Source organism: Balaenoptera acutorostrata, chromosome 4 (genome assembly GCF_949987535.1).
Source record: "Balaenoptera acutorostrata chromosome 4, mBalAcu1.1, whole genome shotgun sequence".
NCBI classification, from domain to species: Eukaryota; Metazoa; Chordata; class Mammalia; order Artiodactyla; family Balaenopteridae; genus Balaenoptera; species Balaenoptera acutorostrata.
The window spans coordinates 138,822,927-138,846,719 of NC_080067.1; the positions used below are offsets into that span (position 1 = coordinate 138,822,927).

Consider the following 23,793-nt stretch of genomic DNA (forward strand, 5'->3'; position numbering starts at 1 on the left):
AGCCACAACTACTGAGCCTGCGCGTCTGGAGCCTGTGCTCCGCAACAAGAGAGGCCGCGATAATGAGACGCCTGCGCACCGCGATGAAGAGTGGCCCCCGCTTGCCACAACCAGAGAAAGCCCTCGCACGGAAACGAAGACCCAACACAGCCAAAAATAAATAAATAAATAAATAAAAATTAAAAAAAAAAAAAAAAAAAAAAAAAGGAGGCTGCAAGCCTAGGTCATATCTGTGGAAAAAAAAAAAAAAAAAAAAAAAAAAAGAACCAGGGCTTCCCTGGTGGCGCAGTGGTTGAGAATCTGCCTGCCAATGCAGGGGACATGGGTTCGAGCCCCGGTCTGGGAGGATCCCACATGCCGCGGAGCAGCTGGGCCCGTGAGCCACAATTGCTGAGCCTGCGCGTCTGGAGCCTGTGCTCCGTGACGGGAGAGGCCGCGGTAGTGAGGGGCCCGCGCACCGCGATGAAGAGTGGTCCCCGCTTGCCACAACTGGAGAGAGCCCTCGCACAGAAACGAAGACCCAACACAGCCATAAATAAATAAATTAATTAATAAAAAATATATATATATAAGAACCAGATACATACTCTGCCTAAGCAGAGAAAGGTAGAATTTTTCCATAAATAATACTAAGATACAGAAAATGGGAAAAACACAAAGATATTAACAGAGAAATTCATTTTTTAAAAAGGGATTAAGTAAATAAGGTCATTCTTTATCATTTTATTTACCAACATAATTAAAATTCTCCTTGAGAATAAAGGCTCACTAACTGAAAAACAATTAGAAGGGAGATGGTAATCTTTGAAACTATAAAAACCAATGAGAAAATACGAAATGATTTAAAATATTTCAACTTCAACACAAACTGAAAAATATCAACACTGCATGAAATATACAGCACACATTTTATAAAAGGGCATGATCTGCCCATTTCTAAGTTATAAAAGTTATTAAGACAGTTGTTTATTACCGTGGTCCTATTTCCTTCTCTGGACCTTAAAGCAGAGAAAGGGGATACAAAAAAGTTTACACATGGATCTTAAGAATAAGCAACAGTGGGACTCCCCTGGTGGCACAGTGGTTAAGAATCCGCCTGACAGTGCAGGGGACATGGGTTCAATCCCTGGTCTGGGAAGATCCCACATGCCGCAGAGCAGCTAATAAGCCCGTGCACCACAACTACTGAGCCTGCGAGCCACAACTACTGAGCCCACGTGCCACAACTACTGAAGCCCACGCGCCTAGAGCCTGTGCTCCACAACAAGAGAAGCCACCGCAGTGAGAAGCCCGAGCACCACAACGAAGAGTAGCCCCCGCTCGCCGCAACAAGAAAAAGCCCATGTGCAGCAACAAAGACCCAACACAGCCAAAAAAAAAAAAAGAATAAGCAACAGTGAGAACTACTTCTCTGGCCATTAAAAGCTTAGAGAATCATATTTCAATGAAGCCTAAGCTAGAGCTAATATTCATTTAATGTCCCAAATAGCACTTCTTGATTATTTCCGCAGTAGGGAACTCCCCATATTAAACAAAACAAAACAGACTGAGCACAGAAGACAGACCACTGTTATCTTCTGATGAAACGCTCCACAGTCTATACTTAAATCATAATTTACTTAAAAAAATTAAAATACAGGCTACAGGCAATAGAACAGCAAGAGAGCATTCAAGTGCTACCATCTAAGAGACAGAGGAAGGGTGTTTATTCCACTAAAGAAGGCACAACTCAGGAAAAGAGGAGGGAACCAACACTGAGTGCTTATGTATAAGGAAGAATTACCTTTGGTGGTACATTATCTTATTTAATCATATTAACAATTAACATAGACTGTTACACCTATTTTGAGATGATGCCCAGGGAATGGGTCTGGCCTAGAATTTGTTGATTTTAAAGCTTACAATCCTTAATAGCATAGTCATCTCCTTATACAATGCTGCTTATTGACTAAATACATGCAGAGACCATTAACTATGATGGGGAATACAGACAAAATATCAAGTAGGCATCTGTGCCTGTCTATACGTATATTGTATTGATTCAGGGATAACGATGAGACATACTGAATTTAATTTGGCATGCCTACTGAATATTCAGGTAGAGATTTCAGCAGACTGGAAAATGCATCTTGAACAAAGAAGAGGTCCTGCTAGAAATTGAAAGGTCACAGAATCAAAGCCATGAGGATGAGTAAGACGAGAACAAAGATGATATAATTAACTAGGGTATACCAAGTATTTCAATGTGGTACAGAGAAGGGGGTTGCACAAAGGAACACCAGGAAAATAACAGAAATTAAAGGTATTTGGCAAGGTCAAATACTATAAATTAGTTTTTGTGTATGGAACGACTAGTATATCATCTGCAACAGGGCAAGTGCTCAATAAACATCACTAGGTGCAGTGTTCTCCCTGTTATTACAGGTCTGCATTCAGAATTAATGTAACCTGTCAAAGAAAACAAATGTGTCAAAGCAGCCAGAGAAAACCATGCAATTCTGTTATATAAAATAATAGCAGCAGTAGGACCCAAAAGGTACAAAACCTCCTTAGAAAGCCTTAGTAAGAAAAAAATACTTGTCAGCAACAGATATGAGTTTGTCTTTTTGCTGTCACCAGCTAAATAACTATTAGAAAATACTAAATATGAACACTGTTCTGCTGGGTGCCTGATTTACAAAGTATTCTAAAAATTATGAAGAATCACGCACAATGATCCCTTATATCAATAAAGAACAGTTTCAAAAGAAGATAAGGAAGGAGCATATTTGGCCCATGACACCTGTAGAATTCATAGTGTTTGGGGGTTAGTCAAAGTAACATGATACTCTGCTATTTATTAACAGTATAAACTTTGACAAGTTTAGTTAACCTTTTCTAAATTTCAAGGATTTCTGAAATCTGAAAAAAAGGATTAGTAGTACTCATTTCACCTCATAAGACTGTTAGGATTAAATGAGATAATGTATATAAATCTCTTAGCCTAGTACCTGACATATAAATGGCTCAGTAAATAGAGGTATATAACGCCCTGGGAATCTTGACACACACCTCGAGTTTAATTCTTTGTTATGGCTTACCATAATACCTTTTTTGTATTACATCTACTATTCAAGTGCTAACTGAATTTAGAGAAATTTTCTCTATACTGAAAATACAGTAGTATCAAAGAGTTTTAATGCTGTATAGCACCTTAGTATGTAATCCAGTACTCATACCAAATTCAGAACTGCTTTCACAATACACCTGGCAGGTCCCATATTAGTCCACAGGCTTAATAACTCATAACTAACCTGCCCCAATGGTTACAGCAGTCTTCTTTGTACTGACCCCAAATCTCCCTTCTGATAACCTTCCCTCCCTCTCCTGTTCTAGTTTTGCCTCTGGAGCACAGAACAACAGTGATCTTTCTCATGTGATAAAATAAATATAACTAAGCATGTTTCCCCTTCTCTTATCTTCTTCAACTATTAGCCAAATGATACGATTTCTAGATCCGACTATCCTGGCTAATTCCTTTTAAGTATGATAAACCAAAATAAACAGGGCTCAGATATATTCCTGTAGAATCTAGTGGATTGTCTTTTGTATTAGTTTCCTATTCCTGCAGTAACACATTAGCTTAAAACAACACTTCCAGAAGTCAGAATCTTTAGACTTCCCTGGTGGCATGGTGTTTAAGCATCTGGCCTGCCAATGCAGGGGACATGGGTTCGAGCCTTGGTCCGGGAAGATCCCACATGCCGTGGAGCAACTAAGCCTGTGTGCCAAAACTACTGAAGCCTGCATGCCTAGAGCCCGTGCTCTGCCACAAGAGAAACCACCGCAATGAGAAGCCCGTGCACCGCAAGGAAGAGTAGCCCCCGCTCGCCGCAACTAGAGAAAGCCTGCGCGGAGCAACAAAGACCCAACACAGCCAAAAATAAATAAATAAATAAATAAATAAATTTAAAAATAAATAAAACTGTACCTTGTTTAAAAAAAAGAATCTCACTAGTCTGAAACCAAGGTGTTGGCAGGGCTGCCTTCGTTCTGGGCGCTCTAGGTCAAAATCTATTTCTTGCCTTTTCTAGCCAAAGGGTGCCTAAATTCCTTTGGCTCATAGCTGCTTCTTCCATCTTCAAAGCTGGCAGCATAGCATCTTCTCTCTTCCCTAACCTCTGCTTCCACTGTCAGAGCACTTTCTCTGCCTGACTTTCCTGCCTCTCTCAAGGAAGGACCCTTGGGGTTACACTGGGTTCATCCAGATAATGCAGGATAATTATCTCAACGCAAACCCTTAATCACATCTGCAAAGTCTCTTCTGCCAGGTAAGGAAACATATTCACAGGTTCTAGGATTCAGAACATGGACATCCTGGGGTAGGGAAGATCATTTATTATTTTTTAAAAATAGTGCTTAATTCATTATTAACTCACATTTATAATCAACTGAAACCCTCAGACTGTTTTCACTGGAATCTTTATCAAAACTAGATCTTCATGTTGACTTTATGTTGGTTTCTGACAGTCCTTTCAATCTACTTAGGTAGTCTGGAAATGATTTTCTGTTTTCAATGTAGCAGCTATTCCAATCAGTTTGTAAATTTCATGAACCTACTTTATATGGCATTCCTCCAACACCATGGTTTTTTAAAAACTAAAAAGAACAGGACCTACTTGTAGGATGACCTTATCTGATATTCCTTGGGCCCTGCCAGCCAGCTAAAATTCACTTAACAATACTCTCATCCTATCTATGTATTTTTAAAATTTATTCATGATGAAATCATGACAAATATCTTTCTGAAATATTTGGTTTAGAGTCATCACTAGACAAACAAACTTTACAAAAGAAAAATGTTTAATTTGGCCTGTGAGAATCTGTTCTGGCTCCTAGTGACTAGATATCTCTAGATAGAATCTCTTTCAATGGGATACTTACTCCTACCATCCACCCCCCCTTAAACTTTTAAGTATTTGCTTTCCTTAACTTTCTTTTATAATGAATTATACTGATTATATCTAGTGTTCCTTCCTTTGCTATTATGACCTCCAAGATGACAAATTCTGGCTTAAGCTCCTGGTATTAATCAATTACAAAGTTCAATTTAAGGAAAAAATCTGAATGCTTCCAAAAAGAAATGCATACACTCACAGTAACAGGCTGGTACTCAAATCTCCCTTCTGACAGATGAAGATATCAAAGTGTTCAAGTCTACAGTCTTCTCTCATCTTTCGTTCATTTGACTCATCAAATCTGATACACTGGCTTCAACCAAATCAAGAGTTAAAGCCAACATAACTTAAATGTTTGCTTGTAAAATATATTTTATAAAAGTACACATTAAATTTAACAGAACAAAACTTAGTGGAAAAATCTTTTAAAATCATCATCTCCGCAGAGATGCTTTTTTGTCCATCTAATTATAGCCTGAAGATAGCTCCGTAAAATACTTACTGCTAGAACAATTAGGTAAGGGATAGTTTACAGTCCCTTCTTACCTGGCATTTCATTTTATGCCTTTACCAAAGCTAATACTTTCTTAATACTGGGCATTTAATGTGATGGGGGGGAACAGGTGTGTGGGTGTGTGGGTGTGTGTGGGTGTGTGTGAGAGAGAGAGAGAGAGAGAGAGAGAGAGAGAGAGAGAGAGAGAGAGAGAGGGAGAGAGGGAGAGAGAGATGGGACACGCAGGGAAAGGGGAGCTGCAAGCCAAGCACATGCTAGACAAGTATCATTATGCCACTCTACCTGAAAGCAGAATATTGCATATGAGTTAATCAATAGCACATACAAACAGTAAGAGATAAAATAAAACTGAAAACTGCACAGAGGAGAGTAACTCAATTAACAAAGAGAACCCCAAACTAATTAATAAATATAGAAAAAAAAAAGTTCAGTCTTATCAATAGTCAAAAAGGTATAAATTAAGACAATGAGATACAGTTCTTCAATTATCTAACTGGCATGAGTGTAGATTAGCATGAAGCAAAGAACTAAAAAAGTCTATATCTTTTAAACCAACAATTCCACTTTTAGAAATCTACAATAATCAGATGTTCCCAAATTTCCCAAGATGACTTTTAAAATTAGAAAATAATTCATGTTATTAAAAAGATCTGGTAACCATATATAAAGTTTCCAAACACAAGTGGAAGGGAAAAAAATACTGAAATACTCTAAAATATTAATGGTATTTGGTAGAATACTTTCTTATTTTCTAGCTTAAATTTACCTAATTCACATTAATTTTATTTTTTTGTTTTTATAAACTTTACTTTTAAAGTTTTTTTTATTTTGTTGTGATTTCTCATTCTTTTTTAAAAAATATTTATTTAATTTATTTATTTTCTTTATTTTTTTTGGCTGCTTCGGGTCTTAGTTGCAGCACTTGGGATCTTCGTTGTGGTGCGCAGGCTGAGTTGCCCCACAGCATGTGGGATACTAGTTCCCCGACCGGGGGTCGAACTCGTGTCCCCTGCATTGGAAGGCGGATTCTTTACCACTGGACCACCAGGGAAGTCCCAAAATTTGCATTAATTTTAAAATGAAAAAATTAAAATTCATGGATTAACAATGAAAAACTTTGTGTCTGAGACACAAAAATGCATTTCTCCAACTTGACTGTAAATAAATATACAGAATCATCATTATCAGGTACAACTTGTCCGTGGAGTAAATCGTGTCTTTGAAGTTAAACAGTTATGTTTAAATCAATGCCTTGTAAACCTTTAATACAACTTTTCAAAATTGCTAAAACAAAATTTTAAAAATAAAAATAAAATTTGCCATTTTAAATCTTTATAACTGAAGCCTTTGTGCATATAAAACCCAAATCTGAAAAATTTCTTTCTTTCTTTTTTTTTTTTTAATTATTCATTTATTTATTTATTCTCTTTTGACTGTGTTGGGTCTTCGTTTCTGTGTGAGGGCTTTCTTCAGCTGTGGCAAGTGGGGGCCACTCCTCATCGCGGTGCGCGGGCCTCTCACTATCGCAGCCTCTCCTGTTGCGGAGCACAGGCTCCAGATGCGCAGGCTCAGTAATTGTGGCTCACGGGCCTAGTTGCTCCGCGGCATGTGGGATCTTCCCAGACCAGGGCTCGAACCCGCGTCCCCTGCATTGGCAGGCAGACTCTCAACCACTGCGCCACCAGGGAAGCCCTGAAAAATTTCTTAAATATATTTTTGACATCTGTGCATTAAAGAAAGCATCCCTTTTAATTACTGATATATGATTTACTCCCATGTAAACTGTATTTACTTTCCAGAGAGTCAAATCCTTTGAAACGCAAATAATTAACCAATTTTCCACTTGCTTAGAGGAATGTCTGGAGACAAGACAGGTCTGGCATTAATACAAAATATACCTAACAACAGAGCAAATTTACATGGCTCTTTAAAACAGAGATGAGAAAAAGAAACTGTACTGTTCTCCTGCTCCTACAGAGCGGGGTCTTTAGACTTAAACACTACAAAATAGTTCTATTTATTTCTCCATAAAATTCACTTTTCAGACTTCTGAAGCTTCCAAACCAGATATTTTCACAAACAACAAAGCTGCAAATAATATTCTCAAGTTTAAAGAGTTTAAAAATTTTTTCATACTTCGGTCTACATTTCTTTACCTTACTACACTTTCCCACAAACACATAAACTTTTCTCCTGGTTCCAGAATTTAGAGAAATGCTTTACAAAATACACACATATAAGTTCAAATATATACTGTTAATATTAAATATGAAACCACTTTCAAGTTAACTACTTACATTTCTACATGCTTTACAAAAATAGAATATAGTAATATAGCAAACAGGAGTTTAAACTTCATCACTTTTTAATTATATCACCAGCCCCTAATTCTATTACCATTTGCTGCTGGCAGGACTAATTTTCTAAGTAGTTAATTTCTGAAAACTCACTTGCAACCTTGCTTCAAAGTATGCCCTAATTTATTCTTCACCTAAGACTAACTCCCTTACAATTTCCAAGGGTCTACCCTTCACTCAAACTTTTTACTTTAGAACCAAGGCTGCCTCCCCCGAATCATGGCTTTTAACTCCTTCAGCTCCACTTACTACAACACGTCATTTTTTATTCCTTACCTCCATTTTGATTCACTGAACTGCAATCAATCCTCACCTCCTTCCTTTTCACTTGTTCGAGAAATAGGTCAGGATGTGATTTTAGGAAATGCCAAATATTTTAACCATGCCATTACTCTACTTTACTAACACAGATGCCAGGTTTCAAAATCACTTTTACTATGCCTCACTAAACTTTGTGTCCAACCAAAGTTGGCCATAAAACATTTTTTTTAATAGTAATCTTTTATTTATTTATATTTTTATTTTTGGCTGTGTTGGGTCTTCGTTTCTGTGCGAGGGCTTTCTCTAGTTGTGGCAAGCAGGGGCCACTCTTCATCACGGTGCGCGGGCCTCTTCACTATCGCGGCCTCTTTTGTTGCGGAGCACAGGCTCCAGACGCGCAGGCTCAGTAGTTGTGGCTCACGGGCCTAGTTGCTCCGCGGCACGTGGGATCTTCCCAGACCAGGGTTCGAACCCGTGTCCCCTGCATTAGCAGGCAGATTCTCAACCACTGCGCCACCAGGGAAGCCCCCATAAAACATTTTTATGAATTAAATAGTTCCTTCCAGATGTCAATCAAAGAAATAAAAATTTGTTCCAGGATATAAAATCATCTGATTAGAAGAAAAAAAATTATCTCATATATTATATATTTTATCTATACCTATTTTTCTCCCCACAAAGTTGTAATGACTAGATCTATACAAAAGCATGGGATTAAAACTGAAAATGTTAACATTTATAAAATCCCTAATTTAAAATTTTAATTGTGAGTATAAATTAGTAAATGAAACATAAACACCTAAAAGCATATCTTAAGTTTTAAACATTGACTGTATCTATTGCATTACTGTGGATGACTTAAAAACTCCCAAACTTCATCATTCTTAAACTTTGGCGAATCCTTCCACAAATATACATTACAGTGCCTTGCTACCTTGCTTCAAATATACAAAAGTTGTTTAGAGAGCCCTCTCCCTTCATAAACAATACAGTAGACAAAGATCAGCTGCTCAAAAAACTTCAGAGTAGCCATGTGGGGCTGTGGACTGGGCTCAGGCAGCCTCTTACAGCACTCTGGTCAAATCACACCACCCCTCCAGTTTCCTTACCTCTAAAATGGAAGGAAGGTAAAGGCATATATAAAACACCTAACCGGTATGCTGGCATCTGGTTGGTATTTAATGAGCAAATGCAGGATTCATTTCCTGTCCTTCCCTTGAACTGGCTCCACTGGATTACTTCTTAAAATAGCATGTAAAAACTAAAGATATCCTTTGAACAAACTTAGGATTCAGGATCAACAAAATAACTTCCAGAGCCACTCAGTAGCTAAGAGATATTGTTTTCAACCTGATAGAAAATCAGATCAAGCAACAAAACAATGAAAATGGTGTTAAAACCTGACTTTTTGGTGTTTTTCTTTAAACAGCTTTGAGATATAATTAATATACCATAAAACTTACCCCTTTAAAGTGTACAGTTCAGTAGTTTTTGCTATATTCAGAGTTATACAACCATCAACGCTATTTAATTTCAGAATATTTCATTACACCCCAAAGAAATTCCATACCCATTAGCAGTCACTCCCCATTCCTCCCCCATACCAACACCAATAATCTACTTTCTATCTCTATGGATTTGCCCATTTTGGATTATTTCATATATTTAAAAAACCCCTAACTTTATAAAATATGCTCTTATATTTACTCAGAAATGGTTAAGGCCTTTATAAAGATTTGAACGTATCTCTGAATCCCAAATGTGGCTGTCCTTTCTAAAGTGATATATCATCCAGCAACTCTTAATTACAGTAAACTAGATAATATATGACCATTAAAGTTTAAAAGAGTATTTTGTTTCCTAAAAGCTTAAAAGCAATATTACCATAAATTTCCTTATTATAGGTTTCCTTTAAGCAGGGTATTATAATTCTACATCAGCTAAAACTAAGCTCTGACAAAAGGAGGAATAAAGTGGCATACTCATGGTAAAGTGCATAAAGATATTTAGGGGATACTGCAGAAAAAGATTTACAGACTATAGGGTTAGTCAACTATTGCTCTCCAGAGTAATAACACACCTAGAGAGGGGCAGTGGGAAAAGTCCACCCAGGGGAAGGCAAAAAGTGGGTGAATTGTCTATAAAGACTCTAAATAAAATAATAAAACTGTCTGAGAATTGTTTTATTTATCACCAAATACTAGCAATTCTAAATAATATCAGGGATAAAATATTCCTTCCCCTAAAACATTTTGTTGACTGAGATTCTTGTTTTAAACTATTGCTGTGGTAACTGATAAGTTTTTAATACATAAGCATCAAATCTGTACATTTTTATTATGTATCCTTTAATAAGCAATCTATTCTATGCGGAATTTCATTAGGAAACCTTCCAGTTATATGATCAGTGCATAGAACATGCAGATTCGCTACACCTGTTCATTTGGAGAATGACTACAAAGAGGTTCAGGACAGCCTGCACTCTCCTCAGGGTCAGTTTACATCTCCAATTCTGTAGTTCCTATGTATATGTATTCATTATGTTTAAATGGTACGTTTAAAGTATGATAGCTGTTTGCAATTCTTCTTTCCTGATATATCTTTTTTTCTGGTGTAAATACTTAAAAAACAGCCAGAATTAGTCTTGAACAAAGAAACACAAAGCTTGATGATCCATGAACAAAAATTACGGAGAATGCCATTACACATAATTTCAAAGATGTTCACCAATCTTAATAGAGACTTACATTGAAACTCTGGGTGAAAATATTTTAGTGAAATTTTTTTGACTGAGAGGACATTTGTAAGTCACTAGAATCGATGCCAAAAAAAGACATGGACAGTATTGTGATTTCTAGAATTTACTGTGAAGTGAGCTTTTTCTAAATTTCTGCTAAAGGAAACCTTATGTTTAAGACGTCCCAACTACTGTATATGTGCTGCTTCACATACAACCTTTAGTAATTAGAATTAATGAGAAATGTTTTTTCAGTCACTTACAGGTGAAGATAAAATTGCTAAATCTGACTATAACTGTCTACTGAACTCAAATATTGTGAAAATCAACTGACAATCATTGACAAATATGCAGAAGTTAAGGCTTAAAAAGAAACAGGAATATTATTATTCATTACTGTGACAGAGCAGGATGTAGATAAAATTTTCTACTTTTATCAAAAAAGTATTAATGAAATTTAAAAATATTAATCAATTACTTCTCTTTGTTGTAGTATTTATTTGTAACCGGCATGAAGTTCAAATTTCTTTCCTGGCCAATTTCATGATTATTTCTGAGAATAGTTTTGTTGTAGAAGAGGAATGTGTTAAAAGAAAAAAAAAAGAAGAAAGAAAAAGAAAGTTCTGCTCTGGATGTCAAATATGCTAGGTACACTACTGCTCTACGATCTCTTCCAAGTGACCCACATGGATTTACACCAAAAATCACAATTATCCAAACACCAATTATAACTTTCAAGGGGTACTTGGATGGCCCTCCACTTTTCACTGAGCCCTGCTATCTCCCAACCGCCCCCCAATCCAAAACTTGGCTTCTAATTTTTTTTTTTTTAAAACATCTTTATTGGAGTATAATTGCTTTACAATGGTTAGTTTCTGCTTTATAACAAAGTGAATCAGCTATACATATACATATATCCCCATATCTCCACCTTCTTGCTTCTCCCTCCCACCTTCCCCATCCCACCCCTCTAGGTGGTCACAAAGCACTGAGCTGATCTTCCTGTGCTATGCGGCTGCTTCCCACTAGCTATCTATTTTACATCTGGTAGTGTGTATATGTCCTTGCCACTCTCTCACTTCGTCCCAGCTTACCCTTCCCCCTCCCCGTGTCCTCAAGCCCATTCTCTACGTCTGTATCTTTATTCCTGTCCTGCCCCTAGGCTCTTCATAACCTTTTTTTTTTTTAGACTCCATATATATGCGTTAGCATACGGTATTTATTTTTCTCTTTCTGACTTACTTCACTCTATATGACAGACTCTAGGTCCATCCACCTCACTACAAATAACTCAGTTTCATTTCTTTTTATGGCTGAGTAATATTCCATTGTGTATATGTGCCACATCTTCTTTATCCATTCATCTGTCGATGGACACTTAGGTTGCTTCCATGTCCTGGATATTGTAAACAGAGCTGCAATGAACATTGTGGTACATGACTCTTTTTGAATTATGGTTTTCTCAGGGTATATGCCCAGTAGTGGGGTTGCTGGGTCGTATAGTTCTATTTTTAGTTTTTTAAGGAAGCTCCATACTGTTCTCCATAGTGGCTTGGCTTCTAATTCTTAACTCCAGAGTTTCACTGGATTTCTTGTTGAATTCACTACTAACCTGTACAATGCTTCGTCAGTATTATCAAAGTTTCTATGTATTTATCCATGAATTCACAAGCACCAATAAAGAGCTCTAACTATAACACAATAAAAAGTAATCGACAAACCATGCAAATATTGAAAAGGATCAAGGTGACTGCAGCATAATAAATTACAATACTGTTTGAGCAATCTTCTAGTTCTCAAAAAAAAATCATGACAGTACATTTTAATTACACTTACTATTAACACAGAAATGTAGACATGTCTCTTCAAGATTAAGCTCTCAACAGATCTTGGTAAGGCCTAATACAAATTTAACTATTACCAACTCTACCAGAATTTCAACTGTTAATAGCTAAGCTGCTTATCCTATATACTACCTGATAAGATAGCGTAGCTTGTTTTAGGCTTATTAAATTTGCATGCTGTTGCTCTGAAGTATGCTAAAAAAAAAAAAAAAGATTCCACATATTATCTCAACAAATGTTATCAATAACACTAAAAGTTCATCATTTATGTAACAACCTTTTTCCTATCATGTTATCAAGGTGTATCTGAAATGAATTTTAAATGCAGACAGACAGCTATAGAAAAGTTACCTGTCATACAACTCAGTATCAAAAAAACCAAACCCAAACCAAAAATGGGCAGAAGACTTAAATAGACATTTTTCCAAAGACACACAGATGGCTAACAGGCACACGAAAAGATGCTCAACATCGCTAATTACTAAAGAAATGCAAATCAAAATGACAATGAGGTATCACCTCACATGGGTCGGAATGGCCATCATCAAAGTCTACAAATAATAAATGCTGGAGAGGGTATGGGGAAAAGGGAATCCTCCTACACTGTTGGTGGGAATGTAAATTGGTGCAGCCACTATGGAAAACAGTTCCGAAGTTCCCTAAAAAACTAAATTAGAACTACCACATAATTCAGCAATTCTATTCCGGGGTGTATATCCAGAAAAAACAAAAATTCTAATTCGAAAAGATACATGCACCCCAGCGTTCGACACCAGCACTATCTACAACAGCCAAGACGCGGAAGCAACTTAAGTGCCCATCAACAGATGCATGGATAAAGAAAATGTGGTATATATACACAACTGAATATTACTCAGCCATAAAAACTTACATATTACCATTTGCAGCAACGTGGATGAACCTAGAGAATGTTTAGTGAAATAAGTCAGAGAAAGACAAGTACCATATGATATCACTTATATATGGAATCTAAAAAATAATACAATGGGGGGCTTCCCTGGTGGCACAGTGGTTGAGAATCTGCCTGCTAATGCAGGGGACACGGGTTCAAGCCCTGGTCTGGGAAGATCCCACATGCCGCGGAGCAACTAGGCCCGTGAGCCACAACTACTGAGCCTGCGCGTCTGGAGCCTGTGCTCCGCAACAAGAGAGGCCCGTGCACCGTGATGAAGAGTGGCCCCAGCTTGCCACAACTAAAGAAAGCCCTCGCACAGAAACGAAGACCCAACACAGCCAAAAATAAATAAATTAATTTAAAAAAAATACAATGAATCTATGTACAAAACAGGAACAGACTCCCAGACACAGAAAACAAGCTTATGGTTACCAAAATGGGGGGGGGGGGCGTATGGGATTAACAGATACAAATTACTATATATAAAATAGATAAGCAACAAGGATTTACTGTATAGCACAGAGATACCCAATATCTTGTAATAATATAATAACATATAATGGAATATAATCTGCAAAAAAACCGGAATTACGCTGCACACCTGAAACACAATATTGTTAATCGACTATGCCTCAAAAAAAAAGTTTCCTGTAATGATTAAGTGAATTATATTCACTTGGGCTCCATGTCAGAGGAGAGCAACCTACAATTTGTACCTGGGAAACAAAAAAACACTCCCACAAAAACATACACAAACAGGGACTTCCCTGGTGGCACAGTGGTTAAGATTCTGCCTGCTAATGCAGGGAACACGGGTTCGAGCCCTGGTGCAGGAAGATCCCACATGCCACAGAGCACCTAAGCCCGTGTGCCACAACTACTGAAGCCCGCGCGCCTAGAGCCCGTGTTCCACAACGAGAAGCCCGTGCACAGCAACAAACACCCAACGCAGCCAAAAACAAAACAAAAAAACCCCACAAAACAAACAAAACATACACATACAAAAACCAACTACCATTTTGTCAACTTTTTATTAGGTACTTTTATCTCCTGAATTCTGTTTCACAAGATTTACAAGCCAACTTTTCCATTACTCCAATTTTTCTCTGAATCAGTTCCTTATCGTTATGTCCACACATTTTTCTGAAACAAAATACTAAACAAAATGAGAGACTAGGGAGAGGAATATTTTCAACAAGAACATCAGTGATAAATCCTGCTACAGAAAGCTCTTAAGAGCCAGCTTTATTCCACTCACCATAAAGCCAGACCTCTACTGTTGTCAGAGATTAGCAATTCTCTGAGTCAAGAAAGAGCAGAGGAACAAAACTATAACTTTTAATATCCCAACTCCTGTGATTAACATCATGACATTGTCAAATGAGTCAAGAGAAACCTCCAATTTTACTTCTGTTGCCCTGGTCCTCTACATCTCTTCCACACAGTAAGAACCGTGTTTCAAATCTTTGTCCACTCCTTTAGATAGACCTCTCAAAGAAGAAAGGAATGATCAAAAAGCAACCAGACTGACATTACAGGTTAAAAAAAAATGCTTAACATACAATACTCATCATATGACCTAAATTCTAGAAGACAATCATGCCTAGTAATCAACAGGTAAAATATACAATAGTTCATACAGAACAATTTCCAGTGGGAATAGGAAGAGTGGCAAGCTCCCCAATGAGATGTGGAACTCAATTCTTCCTTTAGAGTAACATGATTCAAGACTGACAGCCCAAGTGAATAAGAGCAGCAATGTCAATTCATGTATTAAAATTACTCATAAAGTTTAATTTGTCTGATTTTAAAGATAAACACAAATATAAAAACACTCATATTTTCTTCCTGCACTTCAAAGTAGCATTATATGCATACCACCTTGATACGGTAGTTCTCACAGAGTAATTCCAGGATCCTGGGGGTTGGGGGCGGCGGTGTGGGGAAGAGGGTGTCTGAGTTCCTTTCAGTGGTCTGTGAGGTAAAAACTGTTTTCATATCAATACTAAGACATTTCTTGCCCTTTTCATTCATTTTCTCACAAGTATACAGCAGTTTTCCAGAGGCTACCTGATGGAAGAGACTGAATGAAAAAGTAGATACAAGAATTCAAGTTTCATTAAATGTAAGTTTAAATGAGATTTGCAAAAATATAAAACCATGTCACTCTTCTCACTAATTTTTTTTGTTTTGGAAATGTTATTTTTCATTAGAAATGTTATTTATGTTAACATGTAATAGGTACATTATTTTTAATAAATGTGTTTCTTGGCTTAAATTTCTGATATGGTAAATATCAAGATATAACCCACAGATACAAAAGCTCTCTGTGGTCCTCAGCTTTTAAGAGTTTAAAGGAGCCAAACTCCAAAGTTTGAGAACAGCTGTCCTAGAGAAACTCTTCCACAAAGAGACATGTTTCAGAAAGTTCATTGCAATGTTTGTCAGTAACAAATGAGAAACAAATGTTCATCAACTGGGGAACCAGATAAATAAAATACGGTCTATTCAAATAACAGCATACTACACAGCAGTTAGAAAGAACTAAATCTTAATATACAGTATTAATAATGTTTAAGCAAAAAAACACTGCAGAATATGTTCAATATACTACTCATGTGTATCAAAATACAGAATATTATATTGTTTAAGGACCACAGAGACTGATATTATACTAAATTCATTTATTGATTGCTTCTGACGCGGGGGGGGGGATAGAGGGGATGGGAGGAAAGAAGGACTTTATAATACTTTATTTTAAAATTAAAAACACATAAAATAATAACAACTCTCGATGCTTGTTATATTCTCTGCACTTTTTTTGTACTTTAAACAACTTAAAATCACGGATGCTGCCAAAAAAGAAAAAAAGTGAGGGAGAGGGAAGAGCTATTCTTTTGGATTTAGAGAAGACTGATTAAAGGCTAAAAATGCAATCTACGGATTTAAAAAATCCTATCTATAACCTTTATCCATTCAACAAACTTATGAACTACCAAACCCTTCGTATTAAGGAGTGTATATAAACATAGTAGAACACAATTAAGTATCACTGATTTTTTTTTACTCATCTTTCCATCTTTTACAACACTTAACACGGTGTCTTGCCATAAAAGTCCTGTCAAAATGTCTTTAATAACCTTGTCTTTTTTATCTTCCTTCCTCTCTTATCACAGATATACTGACCTCTTTTACCTGTGCCTCAGATCTGTCCCCTTCCTCTCATCCACAATTTTGCTCTAAGTTAACTAATCCCTCTAGCTGCTTTAAACTATGCTTTTTTTTTGCACATCCCCTCCCTCAACATGCTTTAACTTCTATGCCCATCTAATAGAGACCAGGGCTTGAACACCACTTACTTAGGTTAAGACTTTATATATACACTATATAAACACACCAAAGGGCTAGCACCAGTGCCTACTGCACTGTTAATTATTCTTCCTTCCCTTCATCCTTGAAGCAACTTTTCCCTGGGAATACCTCACAACCAAAATTCTAAAACAACAACAACAAAAACAAACAAAAAACCCCAACTACTTTACATTTGCTACCTCTTATTTCCTTATCTCTCCCATCACCATTCAACTTTAAACTACAGATTCCGTTACCCTCAAAAAATTTTGTGGCCTTTTTCTTACTTAAGTCTTAACCTGTGACCACTCCCCTGGTATTATATAAAATATTATCTTCAGGCAGCAATTAAGAGGGGACCATCTGTATTCAAATCTCAGCTCTACCATTAACTAGTAGTATGCCCTTGAGAATTATTCAACTTCTTTGAAAATCAGTTTCCTCACCTATAAATGGATGTCTACGCAAGGTTGTAGGAGTATTAACTTAGATATGTATATATAAAGTGACGGACATGCTATATAGATCCTTATTAAATATTAATTCCTTTGTCTCCCCCTCTCAATTTTCTCCAGGGTACATCTGAGAGTAACTCCCTGATGTCTCCTTCTAACTCTTGCTTCCAAGTTTGAGTCTTACATGAGCAACTGCCTGCCAAAAATTTCTACATGACTGTTCCACTCAAACTGTTCAAAATCGAGCATATTTTCCCCTCCACTAAATATACTTTTGATGACTGCCTGTCGTGTTAACAGCATCCCCCCTATCCCAGCACTCAGAATGTGTGGGCAAAAGGTGCTTCTAAACCTACCAGATGTCAAGTCCATGGATTCTTCTGGTCCACATCCTTCCCCTCCTCTCTACTCCCTCTACAGACATGCCAAGTTCAGATTCTACTTGCTTCTCCTACCTCAGTCTCCAACCCACCAAATTTCTCCAAACCTCTGCCTTCTACAATATATACTACAAATCAAGCAGTATTTTGATTATCACTCCACTACTTAAAACCTTCAATTTATCCACGGCCGGGACAAAAAAAATGGAATTCAAACACATTAGAGATGTGAAACTTGTCAGACCCAAAATTATTGATACCTTAATGATTCTTACTTTCCAGTAGTCTCAGGAGTCAAACTACTGTTCCTTATTTCTCACCACTGTAGCCTCTGAATTACTTTTCCTACACCTTCGGAAATCCTGAGACTGACAACTTTCTTCTCCGCCCAAGTCTAAACCCCCTCGGCCATCCCACAGTACTCTACAAGGGCCCCAAAGGAAGCCATTCTATCCCATATTAAAACTACTTGCCTAAGTTTTGTGTCCTCTATTAGTTTAGGCTCCTATGGGACAGAGATCCTCAGTAGTAGTGCCATCGTATTAAGGACACAGCTTTACAGCTAAGCAGGTTCTCAGAAGTTTGTAAAATGAAGATTTGGGAGATTTGAAGTTACAGATTTGAACGAATCAATAACATTTTATGAATGGGGGGAATTAACTGAGAAGCACTACAATCAGGCAGGCACAAGGAGATGGATTTTAAAGTCAGACTATTTTGTCCAGAAAAAAGTGTTTGGGGAAGAAAGTCTGGCAGAAGAGAGTTGGAATTGGTAACATACACCTAACATAATGCAATTTGCAGTGATAAAGGCTAGGAATGGAAATAGAAATTATTTAAAAAGGAAAATGATCAATGATAAGAAAATTCTCACTTTGTACATTTTAAAAGGTTAAAATACCATTTTCCTTTTTCAAGGAGTATCATTCCTAATTTTGGTTTTCAAAGTAAAAACTACTGATGACATTTTTCCAAAATTAACATAAGACACTGCTTAATAATGTGCTTAATGTGAACTTCCATAATGTCTCAATCAGAATTAAATGTCTCAATCAGAATTAAATTCTTCTGATCTTAAGAATACACTAAAAACCCTCCTCTTTGTTCGTTAAAACCATTCAGAAAGTTTTTATCTTGAGAAAGAAATGTACTTATCTTCTAAAAAATAAATTCTCATTCATTCAACAAGTATTTGCCAACCATGTGCTATGCTGGGGGGGAGGAAGCAAAGAACAGAAACTCCCTGCCCTCATGAAGCCAACATTCCAGTGCATTTTGCCTTAAGGAAACAAAGTCAACTTCCAACCCTGAAATCTTTGGGGCACTATCACAAATTCTCTAGCCATCAAAAATCAGAAAATACTATTTCGTCATTTTGAAAATAATCAATACTGAACTTTACAAGACACTGCCCAACTTCTGCAGTTAAGACATGTTATGTATCCATCAGTTGAAGACAAATCCTTTCTAGGATAATTGATAAAGCAATAAACGGTGCTAACTGCAGTGTTAGTGGAGGGTACGATATTATAGCACTGCAAAGTGAAAGTTACTGCACCCTAATTCTGTCACAAGTGAAACTACAAAAATCTCACTGTGAGATGCAGCAAGTTTTTAACGCTATCCCAAGACTTCTAGCACTACACTACTACATCTGACTTCTTCAGTGCTGGGTTTATCTTCAGTATTTGGAAAAGGAAGATAATCCAACTCAACACATGACAATTGTTTCCATTCTGTAACTACATTTTAAATCATCAATGGTCAAGACCTCTCCCTTAAAATCGATTCTGAAAAATAGAAATGTGTGGGCTCTACGCTTCAAAAACAGTACCTGGAATGTTTGGAGATACAACCAGAGAGCTTTAGGGCGGCAGGCAGCTTTGTTCCCGGTTTTGGGAGGTTTTCACATGTAAATGTTCCCAAAGAAGGGAGCCGAGGATTAACTACCGCGAGAAGGGTGCGAGGGTGGGGGACTGGAGGCCAAAGCCAGCATTCTAGCGGTCTAAGGCGGAGCGAATACTCTTCTCTCCCATTCAACTTTTTAGGTGTCACGTTGGGGCCACAGAGCCCATAAGAGAGTTGGGTTCACGACTCGGTAGGATAAGGAGCCCCGTTTATTAAGCCCATTTCCCAAGTGTAGGAATCCCGGGGGAGGGGGATGAACACCCTCTCCAACTCCTCCCCGACCCGGGATCAGAGTCCAGCCGCTGTCGCGCCGCGGCCCAAGCAACAGGAGAGCCGAGGCCGCCGCTCCGTCAGCCCTGCGACCAGCAGATGCTCCGGCTCCCCCCGCCCCCTACGCCCGCCCGCGCTTCTTTCTTAGCCCCTTGCGGGCTCCCGGTACCGCGAAGCCAATAACGAGGCTGGGAGCAGAGAGCGAGAGCGCCCGGACCTGAAAGGGAGCGAAGTTAGAGGCACCGGCGCCGACGCGGGCTGGAGGAGGCCGGAAGGGGGCGAGAGGGGCAGCCCGAGGTCGCCGCCCGGGAGTGGGAGGTGGGGGAGGGGTGTGGGGTCGGCTCCCGCGGCCGCCGCGACCTCCCCGGGCCACAGGCCGCTCCGCGCAGGCCCCGCCGCCCCGGAACCGGGGCAGGAAGCGTCCCCACCCCGACCTAAGCTTTAAACCTCCGGCGGCAGGAGAAACGACGCCCCGACTCCCCGGCAGGCCCGGCACCCTCCTGTTCCAAGCACCCCTCACCTCTTGGTTGAAGGCGTTGACGGCGTCCATGTTCGCGCTGCGGCGGCGGCTGCTCCGGGCCCGCCGGTCACATAGACCTCGCGCCGCGGCGGAGCGGGGCCGGGGAACCGGCCGGGCCTGAGCGGCCGGAGGAGACGATGAGCTGCGGAGCTGCAGGCCGGGCAGGAAGAGGCTGCGGCCGAGGCGGCGGGGCGGGCGGCCGAGGCAGAGGCAGAGGCGGCGGGGTGGCGGGCCCCGTCTCAGTCCCGTTCGGAGAATGAGGAAAAAGAGGCGGCGGCGGCCCTGGGCTCCAACATGTCCGTTTGGTGGTGGCGGCTGCGCTCTGCGTCTCGCTGACACGGCCCCCCGCGCCCTCACGCACTGGCCCACACTGGCCCGACCGGCAAGCGGGCGGGCCTCTCTCTCCCCCTCGCCAGCGGGATGGCGGCAGCTGCCCGAGTCCACGCCGCGCAGGGCACCCTGGGACGGCTCGGGCCTCCCAGCTCTTCCTGTGCCCGGCTCCAGCCCCGCCCCGCCCCGCCCCGCCCACGCTGGCCCCGCCCCGCCCCGCGCGTGCGCGCGCGCCGCCCGCCCAGCTGCTAGCGCGTGACGCTGGGCCACTGAGCGCTTTCCCGCCCGCTGCGGCCGCGGGCCGAGAAGTCTGGCTAGCCCAGAGATTGGGACCCTGAGAGGGGCGCCGGAGAGCGCGGGATCCCAGGGCCAGGAGTCTGGCACGGAGAGGGCCAGTGCACACGCGCGCCCCTGCCCGACACGGCGCTCCCCGGTGCGTTTTTGTGTGCCATTCTGCCCAGGCAGGCCCTGCACCCGTCAGGGCTGGCGGGGTCGGAGCCACTTGCCCTCCGCTGCCTGGAACAAAGGGCTCAGGATTTGACCTCAGCCCCCTGGGCGTGTATTTGCGGGCTCCCGTGCAGGCTCTGCCGATGCAGTCCTGTGTCTGCCCTAATCGTGAGGGTTAAATCTGCCTGAGCTGAAGCCCCGAGAAGGACATGCAGGCACTGGATATCCACGCAGGCCTAAAGGAACCCCTGTGCAGCCTTGTGCCGCGAGAGGAGTGGATTCGCTAAACACTAATATCGATTCCCCAAACCACGTTGTTTCCTTTTAGGTGGAAAGACTGTTCTGATTTACTTCCCTTGCAACCTACTGCCTGCGGGGCACTGTGCTGGGTTCTGGGAATATGGAAATTAAAAGATAATTTTCTTTCCCGCAGGCAGCTCGATTTAGTGGGAGAGGACAGGCAAATGAGCGGGTAATAACTAAAGCATGGTAAGTGTTAGGGCAGAGACTCTGCGGAACAAAGGACAAAGATATTCATCTGACTGGAAGTCCAGGAAAGCTTTTTAGAGGAAGTGGCACCCGATCTATGTCTGGAAGAAGCAGCAAGAGAGGTTGGAGAAGGCACTGTGGCCTGACTGAGCTTGACGAGTACTGTGGCATTACCCAAGGAGGCCTAGCTGGAGCTCAGGGAGTAAGGAGGAGGACTGAGACCAGGTCCTGAAGAGCCTCTGTGTCCTTCCAAGGAGTTTGGATTTTGTCCCCAAGGCAGTGGCAAGCCATTGAAAGCTTTTAAGAGGAGAGTGGTGTCATGCAATATGCTCTTTCACGACTAATGTGTAGAGTAGCAAGAGTGGGGTCAGGGAAAGAATAGCCCTAGCCCTCAGCCCAGGAGATGCTGAGAGCTTAAGGCAATGGAGTAGAGGAGAAACAAGGTCAGATACTTAAGAAGGGGAATGGATGGGTTGGGACAGAACAACTATGAGGTTAAGGAAGAGGGAAGTATCAAGGAGCATGCTCTAGGTATTGGCTTGAGGAAGGACATGGGTGGTGGGTTTATAAGTTAGGGACTATATGGGTAGGAAGGAATGGGTTTGAGTGAAGGCACAGTAATGGTTTAACACTTGTAGATCGTTTACCATGTGCCAGGGTCTATCTGACATGCTATTCTGTGTTATTTCGTTTAATCTTAACGGGCTTCTGTATGACGTGGCTATCGGTAATGCCCCTGTTTTACAGTTGAGGAAGTGAGACCCAATTCAGTTAACTAACATGCCCAAGGCCAGATGATCTCCTTCTGGGGCCTGTGGAGTTTGAGCTGCCCCTGGCGCAAATAAGTGAAGGTGTCTAAGAGGCAGTTGGGTAAACACATGTGGAGTCAGGAGAGATGGCTGAGAGGAGGTGGAAATCTGGGAGTCAGTAGTGCAAAGCATGCTGGGAGGAGCTGAAACTGACAAGGGACACGAGACTGGAAACTCAACTATGTGAGGGGTAAGAAGCTAGAGTGAGAAGAGGCGGAGAAAGAGCATGAGAGAATTGGTCAGCCTGGTCCGGTGCTGAAGGTAGAAGTCAGCAAGGTAAAGGTTAGAAAGTACCTGCTAGCAACTGGGACCTCAGGAGGAACGTTGGCAGGAGTGGAGAGGGCCGAAGCCAAACTGGTGTGCCCTCAAGAAGGGAATGCAGGGACTTCCCTGGTGGCGCAGTGGATAAGACTCCGCACTCCCAATGCAGGGAGCCCAGATTCGATCCCTGGTCAGGGAACTAGATCCCACATGCATGCCACAACTAAGAGTTCTCATGCCACAACTAAGGAGCCCTGGAGCCGCAACTGAGGAGCCCCCTTGCCACAATTAAGACCCAGTGCAGGGACTTCCCTGGTGGCGCAGTGGTTAAGAACCCGCCTGCCAATGCAGGGGACACGGGTTTGATCCCTAGTCTGGGAAGATCCCACATGCCACAGAGCAACTAAGCCTGTGTGCCACAACTACTGAGCCCTCGTGCCACAACTACTGAAGTCTGCATGCCTAGAGCCTGTGCTCTGCAACAAGAGAAGCCACCGCAATGAGAAGCACACCCACTGCAACAAAGAGTAGCCCCCGCTCTCTGCAACTAGAGAAAGCCTGCATGCGGCAACAAAGAACCAACGCGGCCAAAAAAAAAAAGACCCAGTGCAACCAAATAAGTAAATAAATATTTAAAAAAAAGAAAAAGAAGGGCAGGCAGCAGGAGATATTTTACAGCCTTGACTGTGAAGGCAAGTTTGTGAGGGCCCCAGGGAAAAGCTGCAGGATGAAGGAAGAGTGTACTTGTTTCTCTTAGGATGTGAGATGTGTACTCTTAATTATTTGTTGAAGGAACAAAAAGTATTCTTTGGGGGCCCATCTATCATCTACTTCATTTCTCTCCCTTTTTATCTCTCAGCTGAACTACGATTATATTTTTTTAAGCCCATTTTGCTTCTCTCAGAGTAGTCATACATAGGACCACCAACATTGCATTAGAAAATATAGTTCTTGGGGACTTCCCTGGCGGTCCAGTGGTTAAGACTCCGCGCTTCCACTGTAGGGGG

The 23,793-nt window shown here is 40.7% G+C and overlaps 1 protein-coding gene across 4 annotated transcripts in view; it reads right to left on the reverse strand.

The window, feature by feature from the left end:
• Positions 1 to 20,942, reverse strand: part of SCAF4 (SR-related CTD associated factor 4) — a 59,873-nt gene extending 38,931 nt beyond the window's left edge. For all 4 annotated transcript variants that reach the window (XM_057545022.1, XM_057545021.1, XM_057545023.1 and 1 more), the window contains exon 1: positions 20,451 to 20,942. In XM_057545022.1, coding sequence (XP_057401005.1) covers positions 20,451 to 20,480 — 30 coding nt within the window. In that variant the 5' untranslated portion in view covers positions 20,481 to 20,942. The remainder of the gene's footprint in view (positions 1 to 20,450) is intronic.
• Between the last annotated feature and the right edge of the window lie 2,851 nt (positions 20,943 to 23,793).